The 25,883-nt window shown below is 30.9% G+C and overlaps 3 protein-coding genes across 7 annotated transcripts; 1 reads left to right on the forward strand and 2 right to left on the reverse strand.

The window, feature by feature from the left end:
- The first annotated feature begins 4,036 nt into the window (after window positions 1-4,036).
- On the forward strand, window positions 4,037-4,974 carry LOC120270542. Its single transcript, XM_039277574.1, has one exon. It carries the CDS (start codon window positions 4,398-4,400, stop codon window positions 4,605-4,607), a length of 210 nt encoding a protein of 69 aa, XP_039133508.1. The 5' UTR covers window positions 4,037-4,397; the 3' UTR covers window positions 4,608-4,974.
- A 1,009-nt stretch (window positions 4,975-5,983) lies between these two features.
- On the reverse strand, window positions 5,984-9,607 carry LOC120270541. Its single transcript, XM_039277573.1, has 2 exons — window positions 9,225-9,607; window positions 5,984-6,260 (listed from the first exon to the last, which is right to left on the reverse strand). The coding sequence occupies exons 1-2, from the start codon at window positions 9,508-9,510 to the stop codon at window positions 6,181-6,183; spliced, it is 366 nt and encodes a 121-aa protein (XP_039133507.1). The 5' UTR covers window positions 9,511-9,607; the 3' UTR covers window positions 5,984-6,180.
- A 2,853-nt stretch (window positions 9,608-12,460) lies between these two features.
- Window positions 12,461-17,011, reverse strand: LOC120270540 (agamous-like MADS-box protein AGL9 homolog). 5 transcript variants are annotated; one of them, XM_039277572.1, is made up of 8 exons: window positions 16,677-17,011; window positions 14,200-14,278; window positions 13,574-13,635; window positions 13,394-13,493; window positions 13,252-13,293; window positions 13,121-13,162; window positions 12,817-12,863; window positions 12,461-12,741 (listed from the first exon to the last, which is right to left on the reverse strand). In XM_039277572.1, the coding sequence occupies exons 1-8, from the start codon at window positions 16,859-16,861 to the stop codon at window positions 12,711-12,713; spliced, it is 588 nt and encodes a 195-aa protein (XP_039133506.1). In that variant the 5' UTR covers window positions 16,862-17,011; the 3' UTR covers window positions 12,461-12,710. The 5 variants fall into 5 exon arrangements, with proteins under 5 accessions (XP_039133506.1, XP_039133504.1, XP_039133503.1 ...); XM_039277570.1 differs by having other exon boundaries at window positions 12,817-12,938; window positions 16,677-17,009; XM_039277569.1 differs by having other exon boundaries at window positions 12,467-12,725; window positions 12,817-12,938.
- Between the last annotated feature and the right edge of the window lie 8,872 nt (window positions 17,012-25,883).

Genomic DNA, 25,883 nt, shown 5'->3' on the forward strand with positions numbered 1-25,883 from the left:
AAGACTTTACTTTAGAATCACAATTATCTGTAGCCGTTGAGTTCTCTTGCCGGCGTTAGGGTTAGAATTAGAGATCCAGAACCTAAACATATATGATAACGGGTTGAAAAGATCATACTCTCTCATGCTTCCTGAGCTCATCTTTGACAATATATATTGATAGCAATCCTTTACTAGAGAATCGCAATTGTCTTTAGCCGTTGAGTTCACTCGCAGGTGTTACGGTTAAGGTTAGGGGTCCGGGACCTAAACGGATATGATAACAGGTTAGAAACATCCGACCCTCGTATGCTTCCCAAGCTCATCTCTGACTATATATATATATATATATATATTGGGCGCAAGCCTTCACTTTAGAATCACAACCGTCTACGACCGTTGAGTTCTCTCGCTGCCGTTATTGTTAGGGTTAGGGATTCGAGGCATAAATGGATCTGATAATGGGTCAAAATGATCCTACCCTCGCATGCTTCCCGAGCTCATCTTTGACTATATATATATTAGGAACAAGCCTTCACCGGATATTCACAATTGTCTTCAGCCGTTGATTTCTCTTGCCGGCATTAAGATTAGGGTTAGGGATCTGGGACCTAAATGGATCGATAACCGGTTGAAAAGATCTTCTAAGGAATTTGGCTTCTGATTGGGATCTGGGACCTAAATGGATATGATAATGGGTCAAAAAGATCCGACCCTCACGTGCTTCCCAAGCTCATCTCTGACTATATATATTTTGAGCAAGATTTTACTAGAGAATCGCAATTGTCTTTAGCCGTTGAGATCATTCACCAGCGTTAGGGTTAGGGTTAAGCATACGGGACCTAAACGTACCTAATAAGAAGTCGAAAAGATCCGATCCTCGCGTACTTCCCAAGCTCACCTTTGACTATATATATTCACTCTAGAATCGCAATCATCTTCAGTCGTTGAGTTCTCTCACCGGTGTTAGGGTTAGGGTTAGGGATCCAGGACTTAAACAGATATGATAATAGGTAGAAAAGATCCTACCCTCGCATGCTTCCTGAGCTCATCTTTGACTATATATATTAGGAGCAAGCTTTCACTGGAGAATCACAATTGTCTTTAGTCGTTGAGTTCTCTTGCCGGAGTTAGGGTTAGGGTTAGGGATCCGGGACCTAAATAGATCTGATAACAGTTCGAGAACATCCGACCCTCGCGTGCTTCACAAGCTCAGCTTTGACTATATATATATTGGGAGCAAGCCTTCATTAGAGAATCGCAATCATCTACAGCCATTGAGTTCTCTCGTCTGCGTTAGGGTTAGTGTTAGGGATCCGGGACATAAACGGATCTGATAACAGGTCGAAATGATCCTACCCTCGCATGCTTCTTGAGCTCATCTTTGACTATATATATTGGGAGCAAGCCTTCACCGGAGATTCACAATTGTCTTCAGCCGTTGAGTTCTTTCGCCAGCGTTAGTGTTAGGGTTAGGGATCCAGAATCTAAATGGATCGATAATGGTTTGAAAAGATCTTTTAACGAATTTGGCTTCTGATTGGGATCCGAGACCTAAATGGATATGATAACGAGTCGAAAAGATCCGACCCTCGTGTGCTTCCCAAGCTCATCTCTAAGTATATATATTTTGATCAAGACTTCACTAGAAAATCGTAATTGTCTTTATCCATTGCGTTTTCTCGCCAGCGTTAGGGTTAGGGATCCAGCATCTAAATGGATCTGATAACAAGTCAAAAAGATCTGACCCTCGTATGCTTCCCAAGCTCACCTCTGAGTATATATATTGGTAACAAGCCTTCACTAGAGAATCGTAATCATCTTCAGCCGTTGTGTTCTCTCGCATGCATTAGGGTTAGTGTTAGGGATCCAAAACCTAAACGGATATGATAACGGGTTGAAAAGATCCTACCCTCGCATGCTTCCCGAGCTCATCTCTGACTATATATATTGGGAGCAAGACTTCACTGGAGAATCACAATTGTCTTTAGCCATTGAGTTCTCTCGCCGCTGTTAGGGTTAGGGTTAGTTATCCGGGACCTAAACGGATCTGATAACAGGTCGAGAACATCCGACTCTCACGTGCTTCCCAAGATCACCTCTGACTATATATATATATATATATATATATATATATATTGGAAGTAAGCCTTCATTAGATAATCGCAATCGTCTACAACCATTGAGTTCTCTCGCCGGCGTTAGGATTAGAGTTAGGGATCCGGGACATAAACAGATCTAATAACGACTCGAAACAATTCTACCCTCGCGTGCTTCCTGAGCTCATCTTTGACTATATATATTTGGAGCAAGCCTTCACCGGAGATTCACAATTATCTTCAGCCATTAAGTTCTCTCGCCGGCTTTAGTATTAGGGTTAGGGATCCGGGACCTAAACGGATCGATAACGGGTCGAAAAGATCTTTTAACGAATTTGGCTTCTGATTGGGATCTGGGACCTAAACAGATATGATAACGGGTCGAAAAGATCCGACCCTCACGTGCTTCCCAAGATCATCTCTGACTATATATATTTTGAGCAAGCCTTCACTGGAGAATCGTAATTGTCTTTAGCTATTGAGTTCTCTCGCCGGTGTTAGGGTTTTGGTTAAGGTTCGGGATCCGGGATCTAAACGGATCTGATAACAGGTTGAAAAGATCCGACCCTCGCATGCTTCCTAAGCTCACCTCTGACTATATATATTGGGAACAAGCCTTCACTGGAGAATAGCAATCATCTTCAGCCATTGAGTTTTCTTGCCGGCATTAGGGTTAGTGTTAGAGATCCGGAACCTAAACGGATATGATAACGGGTTGAAAGGATCCTACCCTCGCATGCTTCCCGAGCTCATCTCTGACTCTATATATTGGGAGCAAGCCTTCATTGGAGAATCGCAATTGTCTTTAGCCGTTGAGTTCTCTCTCTGAGGTTAAGGTTAGGGTTAGGGATCCGGGACCTAAACGGATTTAATAACAGGTCGAAAACATCCGACCCTCACGTGCTTCCCAAGCTCTACTCTGACCATATATATATATATATATATATATATATATATATATATATATATATTGGGAGCAAGCCTTCACTTGAGAATCGCAATCATCTACAGCCATTGAGTTCTCTCGCCGGTATTAGGGTTAGGGTTAAGGGATCTTGGACATAAACTGTTATTGATGCGATCTCATCCTAACACAACTTTGTATTGTTGTGGCGAATGAGTTCATTTGAAGACTTAATTAAGGTGTGGTCCCCTTCACTAAAAGTAAATTTGTTGTTTCATCTCATTTGAATTCAAAAATTAAAAAAAATAAAAAAAAAATGTTTTAGCAAGGTGAAAAAAAATGTGATGGATTGAAAAGTGAAAAGTTTTTCAAGGATGTAAGTTTATTTTCCCCCTTCTAGTATTAATAAATTAAAATAAATTATTAAAGATAATATTTATTAACTTTGAGTAGTGGGTAGGATGGGAAATGGATATTGTACCCCACAACCAAACTTGACGAAGTTAGATATGTTTGTTTTTATTATAAAGATGTTTATTTTATTTTATAAAATAAATAGTTTTTGTCTTTTTATGTCCACAACTTGGGGCTCTATTTGGATTTCGTCATGAAAATAAGCGTTTCAACTATAGAAGCTTGCTTCAATAAAGTTTGCTCAGATGAACCAATGTTCCTAATAGAAGTATTTTTTTTTTTTTTTGAAGAAATAACAGAAGTATTTTAGGAGTTAAAAGACAACTTCTTTTTTTGCTTACAAACATCTACAAATGTAAAACATTATTTATACAACCTTCTAAAATTGGTAGGATTTTTATGCCCTTGCAATGTTTTTTCCTTTGGTTAAAAAAAAATGGATAAGATGCCCATACAAAGAAAGCAAATATATATACAAAGAGTTAAAACAACAGGTTAAGGACATCTTTACATCCGAAAATAAAAAGGTTTAAAGACATCTAGAACAAAAAAGGAGTCAATCAAAACCAATAAAAATAATTAAGTAACCTAACAATGAAAGGTATCTACCTATTGCACTCTGTCATTTTTGTACTTATCAATATACCTCTAAATAAAATTCAACTAAAAGAATTTTATATAAAAACTATTACATAGCCAAGCACAACCAAATGGGTAACTATTACTTACCATTGTTAATGTAGTTTCAGTCTCGTAATCATCAAAAAGGTACGATTACAAGGCAGAAGATCCAAATGAATATACTATACCTTCTCTCTTATCAATATAATTAGAAACAAACAAAGAGCAAAAGGAAAGACAAAACCAAAGAGAGGACCACGAGAAAGATCAGTTGAATACTCCCTTCTTCTTTCATCTCTTACCATGATAAGAAAGAGAAGAGAAAGAGATCAAAAGAAGGTGGTAGAGATAAAATAAGAAGAAAAAGGAGAAGAAGATTAATGGCGGACTGGGGACCAGTGGTGATAGCAGTGGTGCTCTTTGTGTTATTGACACCAGGGTTGTTGTTCCAGTTGCCAGGGAATGGAAGGGTGGTGGAGTTCAACAACTTTAAGACCAGTGGCATCTCCATCTTTGTCCACACCATCATCTTCTTTGGACTCATCACCATCTTCCTCATTGCCATTGGTGTCCACATCTACACTGGCTAGCAAGCTCCTCATCTCTTTCTTTCTTTTACTTTCTTTCTTCTTCTTCTTCTTCTTCATGACTACTCTTTCTTCTTCGTATTTTCAATGTTTTTTTTTAATTAAAATATTCTCCTCCTTCTTCTTCTTTTAGAAGAAGAACAGACTAAGTGAAGATTGTTATTGTTTCCATAAAAAAAAAAGGACAAGTTGGTATCTCCTTCTTCTTCTTCTTCTTCTTCTTCTTCTTCATCGTCTTTTTCTTTAATGTAGATAGAGTGTGAGATTTCTGTTAGTTTCTATAAAAAGAAAGGAAAAGTTTCTGTGTTCTTCTGTCTTCTTCTTCAATGATGATGTTTCAATAATGTCTCATGAATCTCATTGATGTGTATTTCTTCCTCTTCTTTCTTGTGATTGAAATTTGGGTCTTCTTTATGTTTAATTGTCAAGCTTGAAAGTGAAATGATTTGAAGTAGTCACTAATTCATTAATTAATGAATGTTGTTAGTGTGTCAAATTTGATTGTTTCTTTGTACTTAGTTATTTTGTCATTATAATCTCTGGCAATGTTAATTTTCATCCTTATACTTTCAAGATATTTAGTATAATATGCTAGTAGAGTAATTATTTATTTATTTATATTGTCATACTTTCAAAATATTTAATATGACTTAACATTTGACCTATGTTACGAAATATAATTGTTTTATATATATATATATATATATATATATATATTCTTTTAGATTAATTTTTTTTAAAAATAAAACGATTTAGTGAGTTATATCACAATATACTCATACCCTACATTTCATGTTGATCATCAAAATTAAATAAAACTATCCTAAATAAAAAATAAAAATGACAAGTTTTAAAGCCAAAAACGCTTTGAAAATTGTGCCTTAATTAATGTTTCTTCTTGGATTTGTTGTTTCTCTATATTTCTTAATTAATTACATCTATTTATTATGTATGGAGAGAGAGATGTGTTAAGGATGAAGCTTATATATATATATATATATATATTGGAAATAGAAGCTAATATTATACTTTATATATTTATATATAGTGTGTCTCCCTATACTTCTTGTGTTAATTTAATTTTACCATTGTTTGAACCATTGGAAATAGAGATATAACCATTGAATCCAGTTAAGTATAGACTGAATCTGTACTTCTACTTCTTATATAGAATACCTTGTCTTCTGTTTTCATCATCTATATAAAATATTTAATATTGCTTGGTGTACAACATAGTTAACATCAAGATTAGATAATAATTAAATGCAGATTAAGTTTATGTCAATTCATCACCATGATGGAGTTTCATCTTTTCTCTTGTTCTTTTCCTGTTGGTTCCTTTGAAGACTTTGTCTATCCATGGTTCATAACAACACAAATGGCCGGCAAACAATACCAAATTCATTTCATTCAAAGATCACATCATATTGTGATAATATAACTTCATCGTACATCAATTTGAAAAATAATGTACATTGATGAAGGTTTTTGTGCGTGGTATAACTGCATTTTGCTAACCAAATGTTACAGAAAGCATAACAATCAATCTGGTGCTGATGATACCGGTTACCATTTTTCATGGGAGATTTGATTTGTTACTGAGTAGCTTTTTTAATATTGTAGTCAAATTATTGGTAATTTGGAGAAGTGTCTGATCTGCAGCATAAATACAAAAATATAAGACAAATTTAAGAACAAAAAAAAAAAGAAGACAAAAGTCATTTATTATAGTCAGAACCCAACAGAAACAAGCAAAGCAAACGATGCATATTATGACAAACTAGCAAGGGAACAGTTTGAAAAGCAAATAATTCGACGAAGAAAACTAAACATTATCTAAATTAAGTAATGATTGTCATATGAGTGAAATCATCAACAGAACAGATAAAATATCATAGATAAAGATGCCTAAAAAACAATTCCAGGTGGATGATCAATTTTTCACTGTTCAATTAAAAACCAATCAAAACCAGGGATATCAATTCATACCATCTTTCTAGTGAGCACAGTAAAACTGATCAAAGGCTATTCAAGAGAGACAACTTTCTAGGTAGTCCAGTTGACACAAAAGTTTGGAGGAACAATAGTTATAAACTTTATTTGTTAACTGTAATTCCTGCTATTCATGGGATCATAACACATAATTTTGAAAATAACCACATAAATATGTCAGGTTTAGTTGCTTCATTGGAATTTCTAAGACCTTAATTACCTGATGGTGAACTGTCATTATTAACTTCCCAAATTATGAGTTATCGGTATATCCTAAATTGCAGAGCTACATCTAAGGTTTTGGCAATGCCATATATGTAGATATATATGAATGATTTTAAGCATTCACTCTGCAGATAAATTTCTATCAAACAATTCGAAGACCAAAACTTGTTTAAGTTTAGTACAGTATACAAAAGAAACATTAAAGAATGGGCCAATTGGTGTAAAGGAACATGGAACTCATTCTTCCAATTTGGAAACATGAAAATAGAGGGTCATGTGGGTTGTTAGTTTTTTTTTAAACAAATAAATAGCAAGAGATAAGCATGTTCAGCTTCCTCTAGCATCAAACCGGATATCAGCATTTATTAATCAAAGGATTTTTCATTTAAAAATTTATGAAGTATTATTAAATATTGGTTCTTCAAATTTATCCATTATATTTAATATACTTCTACAACTTCCAATAAATCATAATATTTTAAATAAAAATAATGTTGGAAAGTTAATATAATTTGTTATAAATTTTAGATTACTAACTATGTTCAATAGACTTTTTTAATCTATGTGAATTAGTCAAAATTAACAAATAAAAATGACTAAAAAAATAATAATAATAATGACCGGAAATAAGAAGTGCTACCTGGAAACTTACTACTATGCCATCTCAGATTATAAAATAAAAATAAAAATAAAAAATAGCACCGGGATAATTAAGATCAACTTCCAAGGGTTTTTTTTGTACGGTAAGGTTGAAGAAGAAAGGCCATATTTTTCTCATGGTACAGCTCTTGTACACCTAAACGAGTAGAGCTTGATTGTAAGTTTTAGTAGATCACCAGCTTCAAACAATGACAAGTGCTTTCAATGAGTAGTTGAGTTTTCATGTTGTCTATGTCATTAAATAACTAAAATTTCATGATCAATGCTCAACTAAAAAATTTAGGTGCTAAGCTTAAAAAATGTATTTCATAAGATAATCATGCACAAATTCCACTAATTAACATCAATTTGTATTTCAACATTTAATTCCTCGTGCAACATATCTAATAGATATCTTGCATAGTCAACTTTGCAAATTTAGTGTGTGAAATTTAATACTTATGATATGAAACAAATATATAACAAATAAGAAGTCACTTCCAAACTACTTACTGTGACATTTCAGATTAAATTCAAACTAAAAACAAGACAATATTGGATAGCAACAAGATAATTAATATTAAGATCTCTTTGGTAGAGTATGTTAATTGCAAACCAAAGATACTACTAATTTTGACCTAATATATTCACTAAATAAAGCAAACTTTGAAACGATGTGAAATGCAAATCGAATATTTTTTTTTTTTATCTCAATTCAATACAAAAATTTAAGCTATTTTTAATAAAAATTTAGATTTATATATTTAAATTTTTTATTTTTAAATTAATTAACATGGAATTATTAGTTAGTCCAAGAAAAGAAAAACAAAGCTTGAGTATAAGAGTTAATTATGGCTCACTGGTCCCAAAGCATGACAAGTGCTTTCAATAAATGGTTGAAATTTCAATTCGTTTACATAATCTTTTACCAGGATAAGATATTAAGATGTACATGATCATACATAGTTCCAAAAGCATAACAGTCAAAAGAGCATTTATAAAGACTCTATTTTGCATACTCATCCGTACTTTATTTACCAATTTAATTAACCGATTTATATTTATAAAAAAAAATCAGATAAAATTAGTTAATTTATTAAATTTATAAAAAATTTATCAACTTTTCAAAATTAACCCATTTAAACTCATTAATATTTTATTAATTCTTTTTAAAATTTAATTGTACATTTTGTTCTTTCTCTCAACATAATATTTTAATTTAAAAAAAAAATTATTAGAAAATGTAACAGTATATTAAAAATAAAGAATAAATTTTGAAATAAAAATCAATGTTTCACAAATTTTCTAAATAGACATATAAAAAAAAATTAAAAAAAAATAAAAAAAAACCTTCAAAAAAGATACAAGCAAATATGACCGAAAAATCCAGTGGTATGACACCAAAGTATAAGGAGAAGGTCATGAGTTCAAATCCATCTCCCGATAGTACTATTCGTCATACTGTTTATACACTGTTCACCCGAGATTCTTATACTAATTTCATACTGTACATATATTGTACATCCGAGTTTCAGTACTGTTCTGTACTATTTATATTCATATAAAAAGAGTACTTATCATCTACTATTCAAAAACACAATGATACAAGCAAATATGACCTGAAAGAAAACAGTAATTCAATGGACATATAACACACAATCAATCGGATACCAAAGCAATAATCTATCAATTTTGATAATTAATTCTCACAATATCAGATAAAATAACAAAAACACAACTCAAAATTAGAGAATAAAAACTGACTTGGCATCTTCTTGGGCGAAATGGCAGGGTAAAGAACAGCCTTTCCAATCTCAACCAAAGAAAGCACCATCGCCATCCCCAGAGCCCCAGGCATCAAGATGAACCCAATGATGAAAGTTACAAACCCACAAAGCATCAATGCCAACGAACACCCTAACAACAGCGACACCAACCCAGCAGGCGTCACCGGCGGCATCTTCGCCGGAGAAAAATCAATGAATTTGAGTAACAGCTCGCACAGCTCGTCGATCCCCTTCGAGTAATGATGCTCTTTTCCATGCCTCATCTTCAAAACCCTAACCCTAATTCCTAAAAACGGTAGAAATTAAAAACCTCTTCTCTTCTTTTCTTTCTCTGATTCTCTCTGCTTCGGAAAAGAGAATCAGAACAGGAGGGTATTTGACTGGCGAATGAGCGGGAGTGGGATGGGGTTGGCTGGGGGAGATTGGACAGGAAAAGAGTTTTATTTTCATGACGTGTCATATTTTTACTTGTTAATAACAAAGTGGGGCCCAGATGATATTAGTGACTACAGCGTTTGCTGTTTTATAGAGGTTGAGGAAAAAAAGACCGGTAGATTTTCGACACGTGCAAATTTAATATCAGAAGAATGATGACGTGGCAGAATGAGAGGCAGATACCGATTTCATGCATGATTCACACGCTGTGTACGGAGTGAACAATTTCACGTGTTTTGCATTTAATCATATGAATTTTTGTTTAATTCAATTTCATGATATGTCTGTAGTCTGTCGGCCCCATTATAATGGGACGGAGGACATTTATTATATGAATATTGAAAATAATTTTTTTTTTCTAAATAACCCCATAAAATATATTATTATTATTATTAATATTATTATTATATTTGCTAGACTTTAAAACACTAGATCATTTTTTTTAAGGTTATTTTACTACGTTCATTTAATATATTTTTTTTATTAAATATTCAGCTCTGACATATTAATAGCTCCATTGATGACCTATGGGATTTCTAGATATTTAACCTTTAGAGCCAATCTAATAAAATCTGAAATATCTTTGCCATAGAAGATTTTGCGACAAAGAAATTAATTAATCTTTGACTTCCGAAATTTTCATCAATCATGATTATGATAAAAGTTATTCAATGTTCATTTTTTAGATGTTTATAGCTCCTAATTAAGTGAAAAAAAAAAGATGAAGTTGAACGATTCGATTAGTACTACTTCAAAATACATCGACTTTATAGAATATAGGATGGATGATATAAGCAATCTAAGAGAGTCCATGATTAAATTAGGAGCCAACTAGATCTACTTTGGCAATGTAGTTTGGTGCCATAATAGGAGATGATCACTATTTCTTCTATCTTCAGAGGGCATTGTATTATCGATACAATTTACAATACTGTGTGCCCTAGAGGTGGGCACGGGCCGGTTAACCGGGCTCGCCGGGTCCGGTTCGGTGAAAACCCGGACCCGAACCGCCCTGCTACGATAGAGGCCACGGGCCGGGTTGACCAGAGATCACGGGTCCCGGTTCACTCAAAAGAATGAACCGGACCCGCCCTGCTTTATGACGAAGAATCGCGGGTCCGGGCCAGTCCCGCTTTGACCCGGCGGGTTTTTTTATCATTTTTATTATATTAAATAATATTTTATTACTAAATTATAATATTTTATTTACAAATGAAATGAATAAACTTTAAAAAATAATGCCAAAGATGAGATTCAAACGGGACCATCACCATAGGAATTATCACATTACCCAATCGATCTACACATCTTTCATGTTTAAATATAAACAATAAATAAATATAAAGAAGTTACAAATTTTTTTAAAAAAATTTAATTCCAAGCAACAAAAAAATTAAAATAATTTATAATAACTAAAATTTTTTTAAGAAATATCAAAATAATTTCAAAAAGGATAAAAATAAGTTACATTTTTTTATTTGTTTATCTATCAAATTAAATTATTAAGACACCTTTTTTTAAGTTCAACAAAAAAATTACATATCAAGTAGTATTCTTATTTTTAAATTAAAAGTTATCATCAACTTATTTATTTATTATAGTTTAGGTTGCCTCTAAATTTCAATTTGGTTTTTAACTATAGGATTATTATTGTGCTTTCATCATGTTGTCATTGAAAAAAAGTTACTAATCAAAAATAATATGGTGTTAACTATTATTCAAAAGATATTCCTTTTTTTACTAATATTTTTTTTATAAATTAATATACATAATTTAAAAAAATAATTTTTTTGTAATTTAATTTTTTTATTTTATAAATTGAAAACAAAAATAATCTAATATATATGTGACAAATAAGAGTGCTCCTATTTAAGAGAATTTAAGAGTAGTGCATGTGTAGGAATTAGTGCTTATGAGCTAAAAAGAGGATTAACAAAAATAATTATTTTTTTAAAAGAAAAAAATATTTATAAAAAAATTTATTTTTTTGATACTTTGATATTTTTTTCATATTGATTTATATAGTTTTTTTAATTTATTATATGGTCTCTTAATTTTTTTATAAATTAAATATATATGTAAAAATATTTTTGATCTATATCCTACATCTATCTCGTATATAATTTTCTAATTGATGTTAAAAAAATAAAAGAGTAAATTTCAGTGGTTTGTTTTTGTTGTCTAGGTTTAAGGTCATGGGTTCAAATCCCACGACCAACACGTCATTTACTTAAATAATAATAATAAACCATGCTGCGATCGCTTTATTTCTTACATGAGCATGGCCGTGCCGTTGAAACTGTACGGCTCGGGAACCACGCCCGAGTTGAGAAACCCAACCGTCACCGGCCCGTCTAGAATACGGGCGGTTACGAGTCAATGAACCGCCCGCCGGTTCAGTGACCAGCGGGCGGTTCCGGGCCGGGTTGCCGGACGGCCCGTGCCCACCTCTAGTGTGCTCGTTGGATTCTGATCTAATGGCTGATCAATGGTCGTCCCTAGATTTATTATTTAAGGACATTAGTAGACTATGAAATGTATATACATATATATATATTTGGTAAGATGGACAAGTCACTCATTACAAGCAATGTTGTGAAAGAAAATTTCTCCCTCAATCTTTTCCAAGCAAGTGAAAGAGTTACCATCTTTTATTGCCAAGCAGTTACTCTCCCCAATGCATAGATATGGGTAATAAATATATACTCAAACATGATCTTTTTTATTTTTCAAGGCATTATGGAGCCATCATCAAAGCAATTTATCAGAAAACAAATATAAGAGTATTTCAACTTATTCTTGTCAGAAAATACATTGAAAACATGCAAATAAGTTTCATACAGAATAATTAAGAGTCTTATACAACATATTCATTAAATGCAAGCTAAGTATAGAGATATATGATGAAGCAAATCCTATATATATATATATATATATATGTATATATATGGCCTGTTTTTCTCAAGCAAGCCATCCGGGCATGAAAGTGCTAATACTAGACCCTGGTGTTGCAGCAATTTGTATTTGCTCATGAGGCTGATACCTGAAAATTAAAAGTTCTAAATGCTCATATTTCAATAAGAAATCAAGATAAACAACAGATGGATTACCCAATGTGCAGAGTAGGTTCACACTCTAAAGGATGGAAGAATCCGGCCGCATCCGCCGGAGGTTGCGGTGCCTGCCGAACAAAACCAACTGCATGAGCATCAGATTCCCAGACTTGCTGTTGGTTTGCTTGATTGCTTTCATCCAACTGCAAACAATTAGAGTAATTTTTGTGGCTATAAGTGTAGATTAGTTCTTAAATTATTGTTTGTCTTCATCTCTCAACAGAAAAGTATCAGTTCAATATTTATGCACATGAGGACAACTTGTCTACATCAACATGGAGGAAGAAAACAAACAATGGCCTGAAACACGAGAGGAAAATCATACCCTTCTCTTTAGAGTTTTATTAGCCTCACATAGCATTTGTTCCTGTAAAAAATTATATGTTGAATTGTAAAAGTGAATGAAAATTAAGTAAATAAGTAGCGTCTTATTTATAGTGTTGTTTTTATACACACCCTACGTTGAAGATCAGCAAGCTGATCAAGCATGTGTTGAGTCTGCAGATATATACAGGAACAAAGATAAGTTTAGGGTTTTGGTTTGGTTTTAAAGTGTTGATAAAAAATGAAATGAAATGAAATGTTATTTATTAATTACCCTGGTGGATCTGATTAGTCTGAGTGAGGAATCAAGTTGATGTTCAAGTTGCTCCAGTTCCTTGCTGCTTAATGGTCCCAAGTCCTCACCCAGGAGATTCCTGAATGTGCATGGTGAAGAGAGGGGAAATAAATAAAAATAGGTTTAAGAATTTTTAGGGTTTTAAGGTCTAATCTTTACCTTTGTGATCTTTGTAAAGCTTCAACCCTTGCTTTTAGTTTCAAGTATTCCTGCTGACAACTCTGCTCACAAAGAAGTGAGGCTTAGAATGATACATGTGTACTGTAGGATAAATAACCAGACAAATTGAAACTAGAGCTTTACTGTGTTGTCTAATGTTTGTTGCTGAATTTTGTCAAGTTTATGTAGATAAATAGGCATACAAATTCAAATTGTAGCTTTTGTCTTTCAAAGAGTCATGTGGATGCAATTTTTTTTGAAAAATGTGGATGCAATTTTTTTTTGAGAAAATGTGGATGCAATTAAAACACATTCACATGCTTACATAATTTCTGTGTCTGTTGCATAAGCTTTTGTTTTGATTAATGAAATGAACAAAAGAAAAAACACATTCAACCACACAAATATTCCACCATTTTTTTTCAATACAAATGCAAGTTATATTTTCAGTTGGAGAATCAAGAATGTATCAGCAAAACAATGAGTATGACGACTTCATTAAATTTTAAATATGATGGAGGTATAATTCTTTAGAATTTGTATGGGGCAAAGAATAAGAAAAATAAGAATAAATTTAGACTAGAAAACAGAAAGCCGATCAGAGAACAGATAAAAGTTTATCATACCTGAGTCTCCCTTGTCACTACATTTACTTCAGGTGCTCCGTGATTACATTTCTCATACCTCTCAAGTGTCTTCATCATGCTACAGATTAAAAGAAAACAGTATTAGTATGATGAAAAATTAGAATTTCTAATAGAGTTGAAGTAAATTAATCAGCAACGCAAGTCAATGTGGTTACAAGAGCTACATATTGTTGATTAAGGAAATTCTAGTCATATAATTAATAGCATAAAATTAATATAATTATATTGTTAAAAATATTATTAAAAAAATCTACATATTATCGGTCTTTTTTGTATTTTTTTTTTTTTTATAAAATCAGCAAGCAACAAAGCAAATGACAAACGGGTATTGAGGAACCTGGGGATAACCCCCACCATGCAACTTTGAACGAGAATGAGAGGTATTCCTTACACAGAACTCTCACAGGAGACCCAGAAAGTAAATTGTACTCTGAGAGATTTGAACTTGAGATCTCTCAATCACAAGCACGAGTAATTACCATTGGGTTAGCCCAGACTCTTTTATCAATCCATTTTTTATATTAGTTTTAATAAGTTCACCATCCTTTTAAATATTCCAAAACACCAAGATATAATATATTAATAATGATAGTGCTCTTGATAAAGTAAATTTATAATTTACTTATTCTGTTTCAATTCTATTTAACGTGAAACCTCATGATTGAAATGTTTTTCCATAACATCCAAGTAAAATTTATCCCAACACCAACCTTAATAATTAAAATAATACAATTTATAATAGTCATGCATTGAGAATAAAAACAACAAATTTGAACATCTATGTGATTTCATTATGATTGGAAAATGGAAATTTATTTTCTATATGTCTAGCTCCACTAATCATTCTACTAATTGCTGCTCATCTATATGGATCCTTTATATGACTTTTATTAGAACTTATTCAATTAACTCCACTCCACATTTCTTTATTATGTTCATCAATTACATTGATTTATTTATTATAATTCCGTATACAGTGTTTTAAGAAATGTCTTGCTTTACCTAGACGCCAGATAATGCCTGTTCATGCACTACCATAATTCATTACATAGCACACTGATTTTCATGTGCAATTAAGGCATGCCCATGATAAATCAATTTAGACATTTATAAGTTATTAAGTACTAATGAATTTCAGGTAAAAACACGAGGAAGAAAACTTGAGAATAACAATTAGATAAACTATGAAATTGACGAGGCAGAACTTTCCATTAGGGATGCAATTGATTACTGCCCAAGAGCACTAAAAACAAGAGAATGAAATAATTGTTCAACTGAATATATATGAGCATTCTTGCATGGTGTAAAGATTCTAATTGTGAACATGAACAAGGAGCAGACAATTAAGTTTATCATTCACAGAAATCAATTTGAAGATGCATAGTTTTATTATTTTCGAAAATACAGTAAAGTTACTGGCCTAGTGCACATGTTAGAAGATCCCCTTAAATGACATTATGGACTCTGAATGTGAAATGAGAAAACAGAAGAGTTAGAAAGAGACAATGCAGAGATTTCTATGCAAAGTAACGGACCGGAATATAAACCGGGTGCTCTTGCAAAGCTGGAGGAAGAAAAGAAACCGTTTTTTGGGAAAAGAGAAATTAGTCTTATCAGTATCTCCACCTCAATTTATGTAAATTTCTTTATAGTAGATGTGACTGAAAGATAAAACGTAGAACCCAGAGAAACCTTAAAATCTTCGAAAAGAAATTAGCCTTGGATTGAAGAAAACTGAAAAAGAAAAGAAACCTTTTTTTTTTCTTGATTATAACAATTAATATGCATTCTACATCCAGCTAGAAATCAGCAAAACTAAGTTGAAATTAATTCATGCATATAGGAAGAGCAAGAACAAAGACTCCCTCAACTTTTATGAAGACATGAGAAAATTTTCTTTTAAAGATTATAGAAATTAATAGAGGAAGCTAGAAACCCTAGAACACTGGAGAACAAAATTCAATAGAAAGATTAAAAGTATAGGGAGAAGCCATGCAGAACCAAGACTCATTGAGATCTTTGAAGGGAGAAAGTTATACACTATGAAGATTAATGGATTCACATATGCAAAAGTTTTCATCTTTCACTTTGCTTGCTTGTGTTAGATCCAAAAATGGAAATTTGAGAAGAAAACTGAACGAAAAAAAGGAGGAAAACCTTCAAAGATCCAGCAGACAACCATAATTTCAGATCACAGAAGGGGAAACCTAGATTTTGAAAAGCTTTTAACGAAAAAAAACACTAGATCTATAAGATCACAAACCCTAACCCTAGAAAATGCAATAAAAAACTCAACCTCACTAATCCTTCAAAACCTAACTAAAAGTTCCCAACTTTCCATCACTACCTCGCTATCTACCTCCATTTTTCTACAAAAAAAGCCAGGAAACTCAGTACAAGTAAAAAAATCATTAAAAAAAATAAAAACCCTAACTTTCAAATAGATAGATATAAACCTAGAGCTGCTGCAGAACTCGTAGAGCTTTCCACGAGTGGAGAAGATGATGAGGGAGACCTCAGCATCGCAGAGGACAGAGAGCTCATAGGCCTTCTTGAGAAGGCCATTACGGCGCTTGGCGAAGGTTACCTGCCTGTTGATCTTGTTCTCGATCCTCTTCAGCTCAACTCTACCCCTCCCCATCTGCTCCTTGGAATCCACTCTCCTCCTTCTCCCTCTGTCGCAGAACGATCGAAGATCGAAGAAGGGAAACCCTAGAATTCAAGAGAGGAAAAAGGGGCTTTGAGAGAAGCCAAGCTTCGCCTTCTCTTTGCTATTTATCGACATACAAAGACTCTGAGAGAGAGAGAGACAGAGAACGTGAATGAGAGAGACATTGAGAAGTCACACAAAAAGGTTACCGCTTTAATTATTAAATTATTTTTTTATTTTAAAAATAATTAAAAAATGTAAAAAGACCAATCGTAGGGTGTTCGTTACGGGGGAGGACCCGGGATCAAACCTCATGTCTTACACCAGGTGAGGGCACGTGAGTCGGCGTTGAGCCTTGCTCCCCACACGTGCACGTCCCTGGGTTCTGCCGTTCTGGTGCTTGTCGTCTTTCTCAAAAGTAAAAAGACTAAACAGACCTTGTCGAATGCTATATTTTTGCCTTTTTTATTTATCTATTTAAAAACTTCATGAAGCATCAAGTATTGTTTTTTTCCAAATTTATACTTTATATTTAATGTATTTTTACAACTTCCAATAAAATATTCAACTACATATTTTATTAAATCATATTTTAAATAAGAATGATATTAAAAAATTAATATGATTTTTTTAAAAATTTTAGATTTCCAAAAATATATGCATTATTTATATGCTAATATATCTATTTTAGTTTTTGAACTTAAAAGCTACAACTTTATTATTAGTTCAGAAACTATATGAAAATATTTATTTTGATTTTTCTTATGAAAATCTACTTGGATTAAATTTTAAATAATTTATTACTTAGTTTTAAGAACCAAAATAAACGTATAAATATTGTTAAGAACAATTTTGAACTTTTCAACAAAAATTGCATCAACAACTCATTTTTATATTTGGTTATAACACTAAATTATAAAATTAATTTCCCAAAATTTGTTCCTTTTTCCTATTTTAAACTTTCTAGATGTTAAATATAAAATTAGTTTTTAAATTATTGTGAGTAAAAAAAAAGTTCAAAAAGCATATTTGGTAAATAAATAACCTAATATAATTAAAATATTATTATTATTGTAAATTCGACTTCTCAAATGAATTTGTAAATGAATTCTCAAATAATCTGTTAACCATTTCACAACTTTATGAGGACATATATATTTGTATTATTTAAAAAATATTAATTTATAAGGATTATTCATAGAAAAAGAAAGTTTAGTGAGATATGTAGGTACATTTGTAACATATATATATATATATATATATATATATAAAACTAAAGAAGAAAAAGAAAATGAGGTTAAAATTAACAATCTTTAAAAAAAATTGTTTTGTGGTTAAGTAGAAGGGTATGAATGCAATTTGTGAACATTTGTCTTTTATGGATTTTTTTTAAATTGGGTATATAAATTATAATATTCTGTATAATGCATATTGGTGGTTATAAACAGATAAAACTAAAAAGGATCATTTCCACATATAACCCTGCAAACTCCATAATTACATGCAAGCACATGTTATATACATGAATTTACTTTAATAAAACATCTTAGTTCTCTAAATTTTGAATTATTGTTGGTTTTTCCTCTAATTTTAAATAATATGAATTTACTAAAGTTCACTCTTAAATTATATAAAATTGTTAATTTTAGTCTTTTCATCTAATATGACTGTTGTTGCAACTTATGACCTAATAAAATAAATTCATATAGTTTAAGAGTCAAAATGAAATTTTATTTTGTTTACAAACTAAAATCTAAAGTCATACATATATAATTAATTTTCTGAAAAAAAAATATTTTAATAAAAATAAGTATATACTTGTAGGAAAAAAACTTTTAAATTTTAAATTATAATTTTAAAAACTTATAAGGGTTGGATGGTTAAAAGACATGGAAGGGGACCAAGAGTTAGCATTTTGGGTGTGTTTTCTTGGGGACCAAAATTGGGATCTGAAACCTTAAAACAGAGGTTATGACACGTGTCGATGATGGATTGAAGGATCATGAGGTAATGAATTCACGCGTGGATCCCCTGCGAAGCAAGTTGTAGGAATTTACTACGACTAATCGACAATAAGCCAATTAAAAAATGCCACGTATACGTTTCACGGAAATTCCTGTTAGTTTTTTCGCAGGCGTAGGTTATCCCTGGACACGGCGGGTAGAAGCTTCTTAAAGTGGGATACTGATCAAATTACGTAAATACCCATGGATCATTAATGTGTAACTTTTATAATTCATTTAAAAATAAATACACTTCTTTGAAAAAAATAAAGATTTTTTTTGTTCTTTTATGAAATTGTTAAAGTAGAAATTTTAATTCTCAATTTTGTTTGATTTTATGATTTGGTTTTGATATTTAATTATGTGAAAATGGATGAAAATATGATTATACATTGTCTTTTAGAATCATGTGGTTTTTCTTTTATTTTTTTTATATATTATTAACAAGTTATATCAGAAATATGTATATATGTGGAGTTACTATCTCAAATAGTTGAACTAGAAACAAAACGGTGCTCATTTCAAATTAAAAATAAAAATAAAAAATTTAATACTACATGTGATTCTCCCAAAAACAATCTAATAAAAAAAGTCTATTCAAATGGAATGAGTGACATATTCTACGTAAAAGTAAAAATTTTCTTAAAATCAATTTTTTTTTAATTTTAAATATATATTTAGTCAAATTATCTTTAGCTGTAATAATTAAAAATATAACTTAAAATCAATTAAAAAAATATTAAAATTTAAAATTTGTGAAATAAAGCCTATCACAAATTTTTTTATTAAAAATATTTAATCATCAATAAAAAGCTCATCACAACCTTCATTAACAAATGGATCAGTCTTAAAATTTTATTCAAAATCTAATAAATAAATAAATAAATTTATAAATTAGCTAGAGTTTTTCAATTTTTTGATTCCCCTCATTCTCCCCCTTCTTCACTATCATTGCAGGTCCAATTGATCTTGAAACTCGGCAATCTAGACAGCTTTTAGGGGCTAAAAAAAAAGAACAGAGTCTAAATGGTTTTTTAGAAAACCCAAATAAAAAATCAAAGTTGCCGAATAATAGATTTTAACAAATATTTTTCTGAAAATATTGTTTTAATATTTATATACCAAATTATGAAAAAAAAATCATATTTTACAATTATTTTTTTCTATAAATAATTTTTTATAATACATAAATAAATTTGTAAAAAAAAAAAGTGAAATAACATATTTTTGAAAATATTTTGCTTAAAAATATAATTTTTTTAAATTATATATATTAATTTCTACAAACATTTCACATTTAAAAAAATACGTAATTTTTTTTAAAAAAAAAGGTACCCTTGGCCTGCGTCCCTCCACCTATGAGTCTCTTAACACACTTTTGTCCTCACCCTAAGTAAGCCAAGTTTTCAATCCCATTTTTTTTATTAAGAATACAAGTACCTTACGCAAGGAATTTAATGACAATAGACCAAGATATTATTAATAAATCATCTTGTTATTATACTTAATTTGTTTTGCTATGCATAATTTTTTTGCTAGTGATTTTGCATGTTACTCCATGCATGGTTCAGAATGTATAATTACATTTTATTCATTTTAAATTTAAAATATGTTTTAATTTTTTTAAAATTAACTGTATATTTTATACTTAAATTTTATTTAATTAAGACAAATGATAAATAAATGTTTCATAGTGTGTATAAAATACAATCCATATCATATCCAAAACGGAAATGAACAAAAATTACATAATGTATAAAACAAATTAAACATTTAGAAGTTACAAAAAATATAAAATGAATATTGATGAAAAATACGCCACCAAACAAAATATTCTAAGTGATATATCATCTTAAGTGCATGTGAGAGATTGTTATTGCACTAGTACTAGTCCACCTCATATGGTACATTTTTAGGATGTCATTAATTCATAGTAAGTGATGTACTTTTGTACTTGTCTGTCTTTTTGACAGTGTTGGCCACTTTTATAAAAAAAAACTTTATACATTATAATAAAAAAAATTAATTATTTAGAGTTTGGTATATTATTTTAGCAAGTTAAGCAATTATATATTTTGACATACTACCAAAAAAACACTTGGTGCATCTAAAAAATCAAAAGAAGTTTTAATCCATAACATGAAAATAAAGTTTTTTTTTTTTTTTTCCAATTTTTATGATCACTTTTCCATAAATAAACACAAAGATAATGTCTAAAGAAAACGTACATAGCTTAGAAGCCAATCGAAAATCTAATTCAAATTGGGGATGCATTTATACGTCTAATTACACCTCTCTTAAAACATCAATTTATGAAGGAGAACATAAGATATTAGGTTGTTTTTTAAGGACATATGATTGAATATAGTACCAAAAAAAAGTGAATAATTATTGAAGAAATTCTATGAATGCTACTGGTGCAATGAGAAAAAGTAAAACTTAAAAGAGGATTAAATAAGGAAAGGGCTTTGGAAGGAGGTAAACGAAGTTGTGGGTCTATATTATTCTTTTCTAGTACTTTGTCTTTAAGGATGCCAAGTCACTTTTACCCACTTGCCCCTACACAACAATAATATCAATGGTGGCGAAGTGATGAATCTTCTCCTTTATTAATTTTAATTTATTATTTATTTTTAGAGCATCCACAGAGATGCATTCTTTCTCTTTCATTCTCTTGTCCCTTTCTAGTCTTTGCAAAGCAAAAGAAATAAGTAGTCAACTCTCTTTGTTCACATGTATTTTAAATAGAAGTATAATTTTTTTTTTAAACAAATTGATTAGGGTTAATAGGAGATTTCTTCGTTTATTTTGTTGAGATTAGACTTCAACTCTTTAATTAGATTTTATTTGAACTCTAGTATAAATTATTTTCCCCCCCTTTTCTATGAGCATTAGTCTGATATTTTAGTTGGAATTGGCTAAGTAGGAAGCAAAAATCTTATTTAAAAAACTAGTGAAATAATCAACTCCTTGTTGACATGTATTTTGACTAGAATTATCAATTTCTTCAAAAATAAATTAAGATTTGGGTTGATAGGAGGTTTTTAAAGTTAATGTTTTGTTGCGATAAGACTTGAACTCTTTAATTAGATTTTATTTGAGCTTTAGTATAAATTACATTTTTTTTTTAGTTTTTATGAGCATGAATCAAATATTATAGTTGGAATTGATTAAATAGGATGCAAAAATCTTATTACAAAAAAACTATCCAACACTAATTTTACTTATTATATTAATTATGAGAACTAAAAAAATAAAATAAATGCCGATTTAACATTGTTAATATTACCAATGAACTCTTGGTCTATCGGCACCATGTCCTCTATGTAGGGTGTTTGTACAAAAAAACATGTATTTCGCGGCAGACATTTCGCGACGGTTTATATAAAACTGCCACAAAAAACAGTATTCGCGGCAGTTCTAGCGGCGGTTTATAAAATTGTCGTGAAATGCATGCATTTACCGGCCGCTATTCCTAAAACCGCCACTAAATGTAGCAATTCGCGGCAGTTCGAATAAAACCGTCGTCAAATGCTTGAATTTCGCGGCAGTTTTGATATAACCGCCGCTAAATGCATACATTTCGTAACAGTTTACATGAAAACCGTCGCGAATTGTATATTCTTACCCCTTTTTATTTTATTATGTATTAATGTTATATTTCTTTCATTATATTGAGATTAGTCTCATTATTGAACAAATTTAACAATATTTTTATACATTAATTAATCCCTTATTAATTATTAGTCTAACTTGATATTTCACACTCTTTTTTTTTTTAAAAAAAAAAATTTAACTCATATGTGATTATCGTTTGTAATCTAAATTTTTATTTAAATTTGAAACACTCGAAATTTACTAAACAAAGCGATTATAAATTAGGTAAAATATCAATAATGTAAGTGAAATGTGTTTATTGTCACTATAAGTTCGATGTTGTTGTAAAAACTATAAACTTTTGTGACCAACATTGAGATTGTTATAAAAACTATATGATTTGTAAGCAATACTAATGCACATCAAAAAAAACTAAAGCTTGTTCAACCAACTTACGTGTTAGCCAACTTACGTGACATATCAAGCTTTCATAAAGTATTTCTCAGAAAATATTTATGCTTATACTACCACAACCATCATTGGAAAAGCTTAAGATGTTTTTAAATAAGACTAAATGTTATGCTTTATTTTTAATTAAGACCAGATGTCCAGTTTGAATTAATGCTAATTGAATTAAAAATAAATTAAAAAATATTTTTTTACAAGTAAATTTTCATTTAAATTTTTTTATAGTTTTAGAAATTTTCACCAGGAAAAAATAACAAGTTTTAATTTATGATTATTGGGAGAGATTTATTTATATAAATTTCCATAAATAGGGAGCATAACCAATTTTAATAATTATTTTAAAGCTTGTTTCTTGCTTCGCCTGGAAGTAAACCCTCACACAGTCCCCGCGTTATTTCTTCTTATCTTAGTTTTTTTGAAAATTTTCTAGGAAATCAAAAGAAAGTGAGATCATTAAGGTAAGTTGTTGTTGTTGTTGTCCTTTTTCAATTCTATTCATATACTTTTGTTCCAATTTCCTCAATTTACTTGCAATCTTATCCAAATGAGGTTTCTCATATCTAGGGTTCATATTGGTTAGTTGAAGGTGAGAATTTTATAAGAACAATTGGATTCAATTGTTCCTTGTTTCATTAAGCCCTTTTTTAAGAAATAAAAAAAAAATGTTTCTTTAAGGGTGGTCTAAATGATGTTAGTGTTGTTTTTATAGTAATAATTTTTTTTTATCATGAATTCTTTTTATTACTAAAATTGTATTTCATTTTGTAGTTTTAAGTCTGCTTCAAATTGATGGCATTATTTAGATTGATTCAAGTTGCTAATTGCTTAGAAATTTATACCATTTGAACTTTTCAATAATGATAACTAATTTCTCCCAAATTTTATTATGAAGAAAAATAGGAGTTTTTTTTTGCTTTGTTATGATGGATTAAATCAATGATAATAATTTATGTAATACTCTAAAATTTTGAAGTTTAAATTTATAGGAAAACCCACAAAACTGAAGTATTTATATAAAATTTTTTAAAAATATTTCCATTAAAATTTATATAAACATCCTCAAAACTTCAATATTTTACAAGGGGTATGTATGCAATAAGTTTATGGTTTTGAATGCCTCAGGATTAGAGCTAGAGTTGATGGACAATATTGACCGTCCATATTTCTTTAACTTCTCATTCCATTGTTGAACAAGTAGTTGAAGGATCGAAAGGTTGGAAACTAGGGTTAGGGTTTGGCAATCTCGCACGATCGATCGAAAATGGCGATGAAGACTAATAAGTACTTGTGCGATAAGAATACGAAGTGTTCTTTCCTTGTGTTGAACATTACTTTTCTCGGATTTTAACGCTAATATCACTACAGGGAAACATAGGTATCAAAGACGGAAAATTCCGTCACTAATAGGTAAAATTTCATTGGTGATAACTTTTACCAAACGGAATTTTCCATTGGAAATTTCCGTCGCTGAAAAGCAAGTGGCTAATACTATTCCGTTGGAAAAAACTATTCCGTTGGTGATGTTAAAGTATCACCAACGGAATTTTCTGTCCCTAAAGGTCTTTATTACCAACGGAAATTCCGTCCCTGAAGATGTTTATTACCAACGGAAATTCTGTCACTGAAGATATTTATTACCAACGGAAATTCTGTCACTGAAGATATTTATTACCAACATAATTTATGCCATTAAAGGTATTTGTTACCAACAGAATTTCTATAACCAACCGAATATTCCGTCACTGAAGTTGTTTATTACTAACGGAAATTCCGTCACTGAAGGTATTTATTACCAACGGAATTTCCGTCGCTAATATTTTTTATTAGCCACGGAATTCAGTCTCTAAAGATGCATATTACCAACGGAATTCCGTCTGTGATAGCCTACATCACCCACAGAATTCCGTCCCTAAAAGTTTTTGTAACCAATAAAATTTCGTTTGTGATAATATTTTTAATTTTATATTATTATTATTATTTTTTGCTTTATTCCCTATATTACATGCAATCAATATCATTTCACAAACTCAATATAATACACAAAATCATTTGTTCATAGCAAAACACAATTTCAATAGTATTCAAAGCAAGTAAGTTTAATTTTTCATCATATCTAAAACAAATTCATACATAACCAAAACATGAATAATAAAAGTCATATGTCAATGAAACTAGTTATGAAGTACCAAAGTTCTATAAATCACCTTCTCATCATTCAAACTTCATCATCAGTGGTATCGTCTTCTTAGCCTCTATCACTCGTCCCAAGTTGAGAAAATCCAGCTTTCTGAGAAAACGTTGTAGGATTTAACATCTCAGTAATTTGAGACAAAAAAGTCTCGATTTCATTCTGACTCTGCACTATATTTTTTTGTGAATCCTCCAAGCTTTGTAGTTAGTTCTTCACAACCGTCACTTCTTCTTGTAGATTATCAACTTCAACAAAAGCATAATATAATCAACCTTCAAGAAATTTAAAGGTAAGCCACAAAAACAAATTGAAAACAATAATATAATCATTATAATTAAATTCTATAACAAAGGTATACATAACATGAATTTTTTTTCTTTTTCTCAATCCTCAAAGGAAACCACCCCTTAATTAAACATATTTGTCAAAAAATGAAAAAAATCCCATAAATGGGTATATAAAATTATGTGCAAATTTAATCTGTGAAATATTATTACTTTCGAAAATAAAACTACAATGAGGAAATCTTGCAATGAGAAAAAAGTGAAAAGATGAGTATAGAATCTATACTCATCTTTCACTTGGGAATCTTCTTTCTCTTCTTCTTCTTCGGGGTTGACTTTGTCGGATAGTTGCCCGGTGGTGGTGGACAACGGTGGTGATTGCTCGTTGCCGGCAAGTCGGAGAGCCCAGAGGGGTGTGGAGTTGGGATCTTACCTCAGTGGAAGTAGTTCTAGTGCTGTCATGGGGGCCG

This window comes from Dioscorea cayenensis, chromosome 10 (genome assembly GCF_009730915.1).
Source record: "Dioscorea cayenensis subsp. rotundata cultivar TDr96_F1 chromosome 10, TDr96_F1_v2_PseudoChromosome.rev07_lg8_w22 25.fasta, whole genome shotgun sequence".
Lineage (NCBI taxonomy): Eukaryota > Viridiplantae > Streptophyta > Magnoliopsida > Dioscoreales > Dioscoreaceae > Dioscorea > Dioscorea cayenensis.

Coding starts and splice junctions, on each gene's coding strand:
- LOC120270542 (XM_039277574.1), top strand. CDS start 4,398: ATGGCGGACTGGGGACCAGTGGTGATAGCAGTGGTGCTCTTTGTGTTA.
- LOC120270541 (XM_039277573.1), bottom strand. CDS start 9,510: ATGAGGCATGGAAAAGAGCATCATTACTCGAAGGGGATCGACGAGCTG. Junction 6,261..9,224: donor TTCGCCCAAGAAGATGCCAA/GTCAGTTTTTAT, acceptor TTTATGCTGCAG/ATCAGACACTTCTCCAAATT.
- LOC120270540 (XM_039277568.1), bottom strand. CDS start 16,861: ATGGGGAGGGGTAGAGTTGAGCTGAAGAGGATCGAGAACAAGATCAAC. Junction 14,279..16,676: donor GAGTTCTGCAGCAGCTCTAG/GTTTATATCTAT, acceptor TTTAATCTGTAG/CATGATGAAGACACTTGAGA. Junction 13,494..13,573: donor GCTTTACAAAGATCACAAAG/GTAAAGATTAGA, acceptor ATGCACATTCAG/GAATCTCCTGGGTGAGGACT.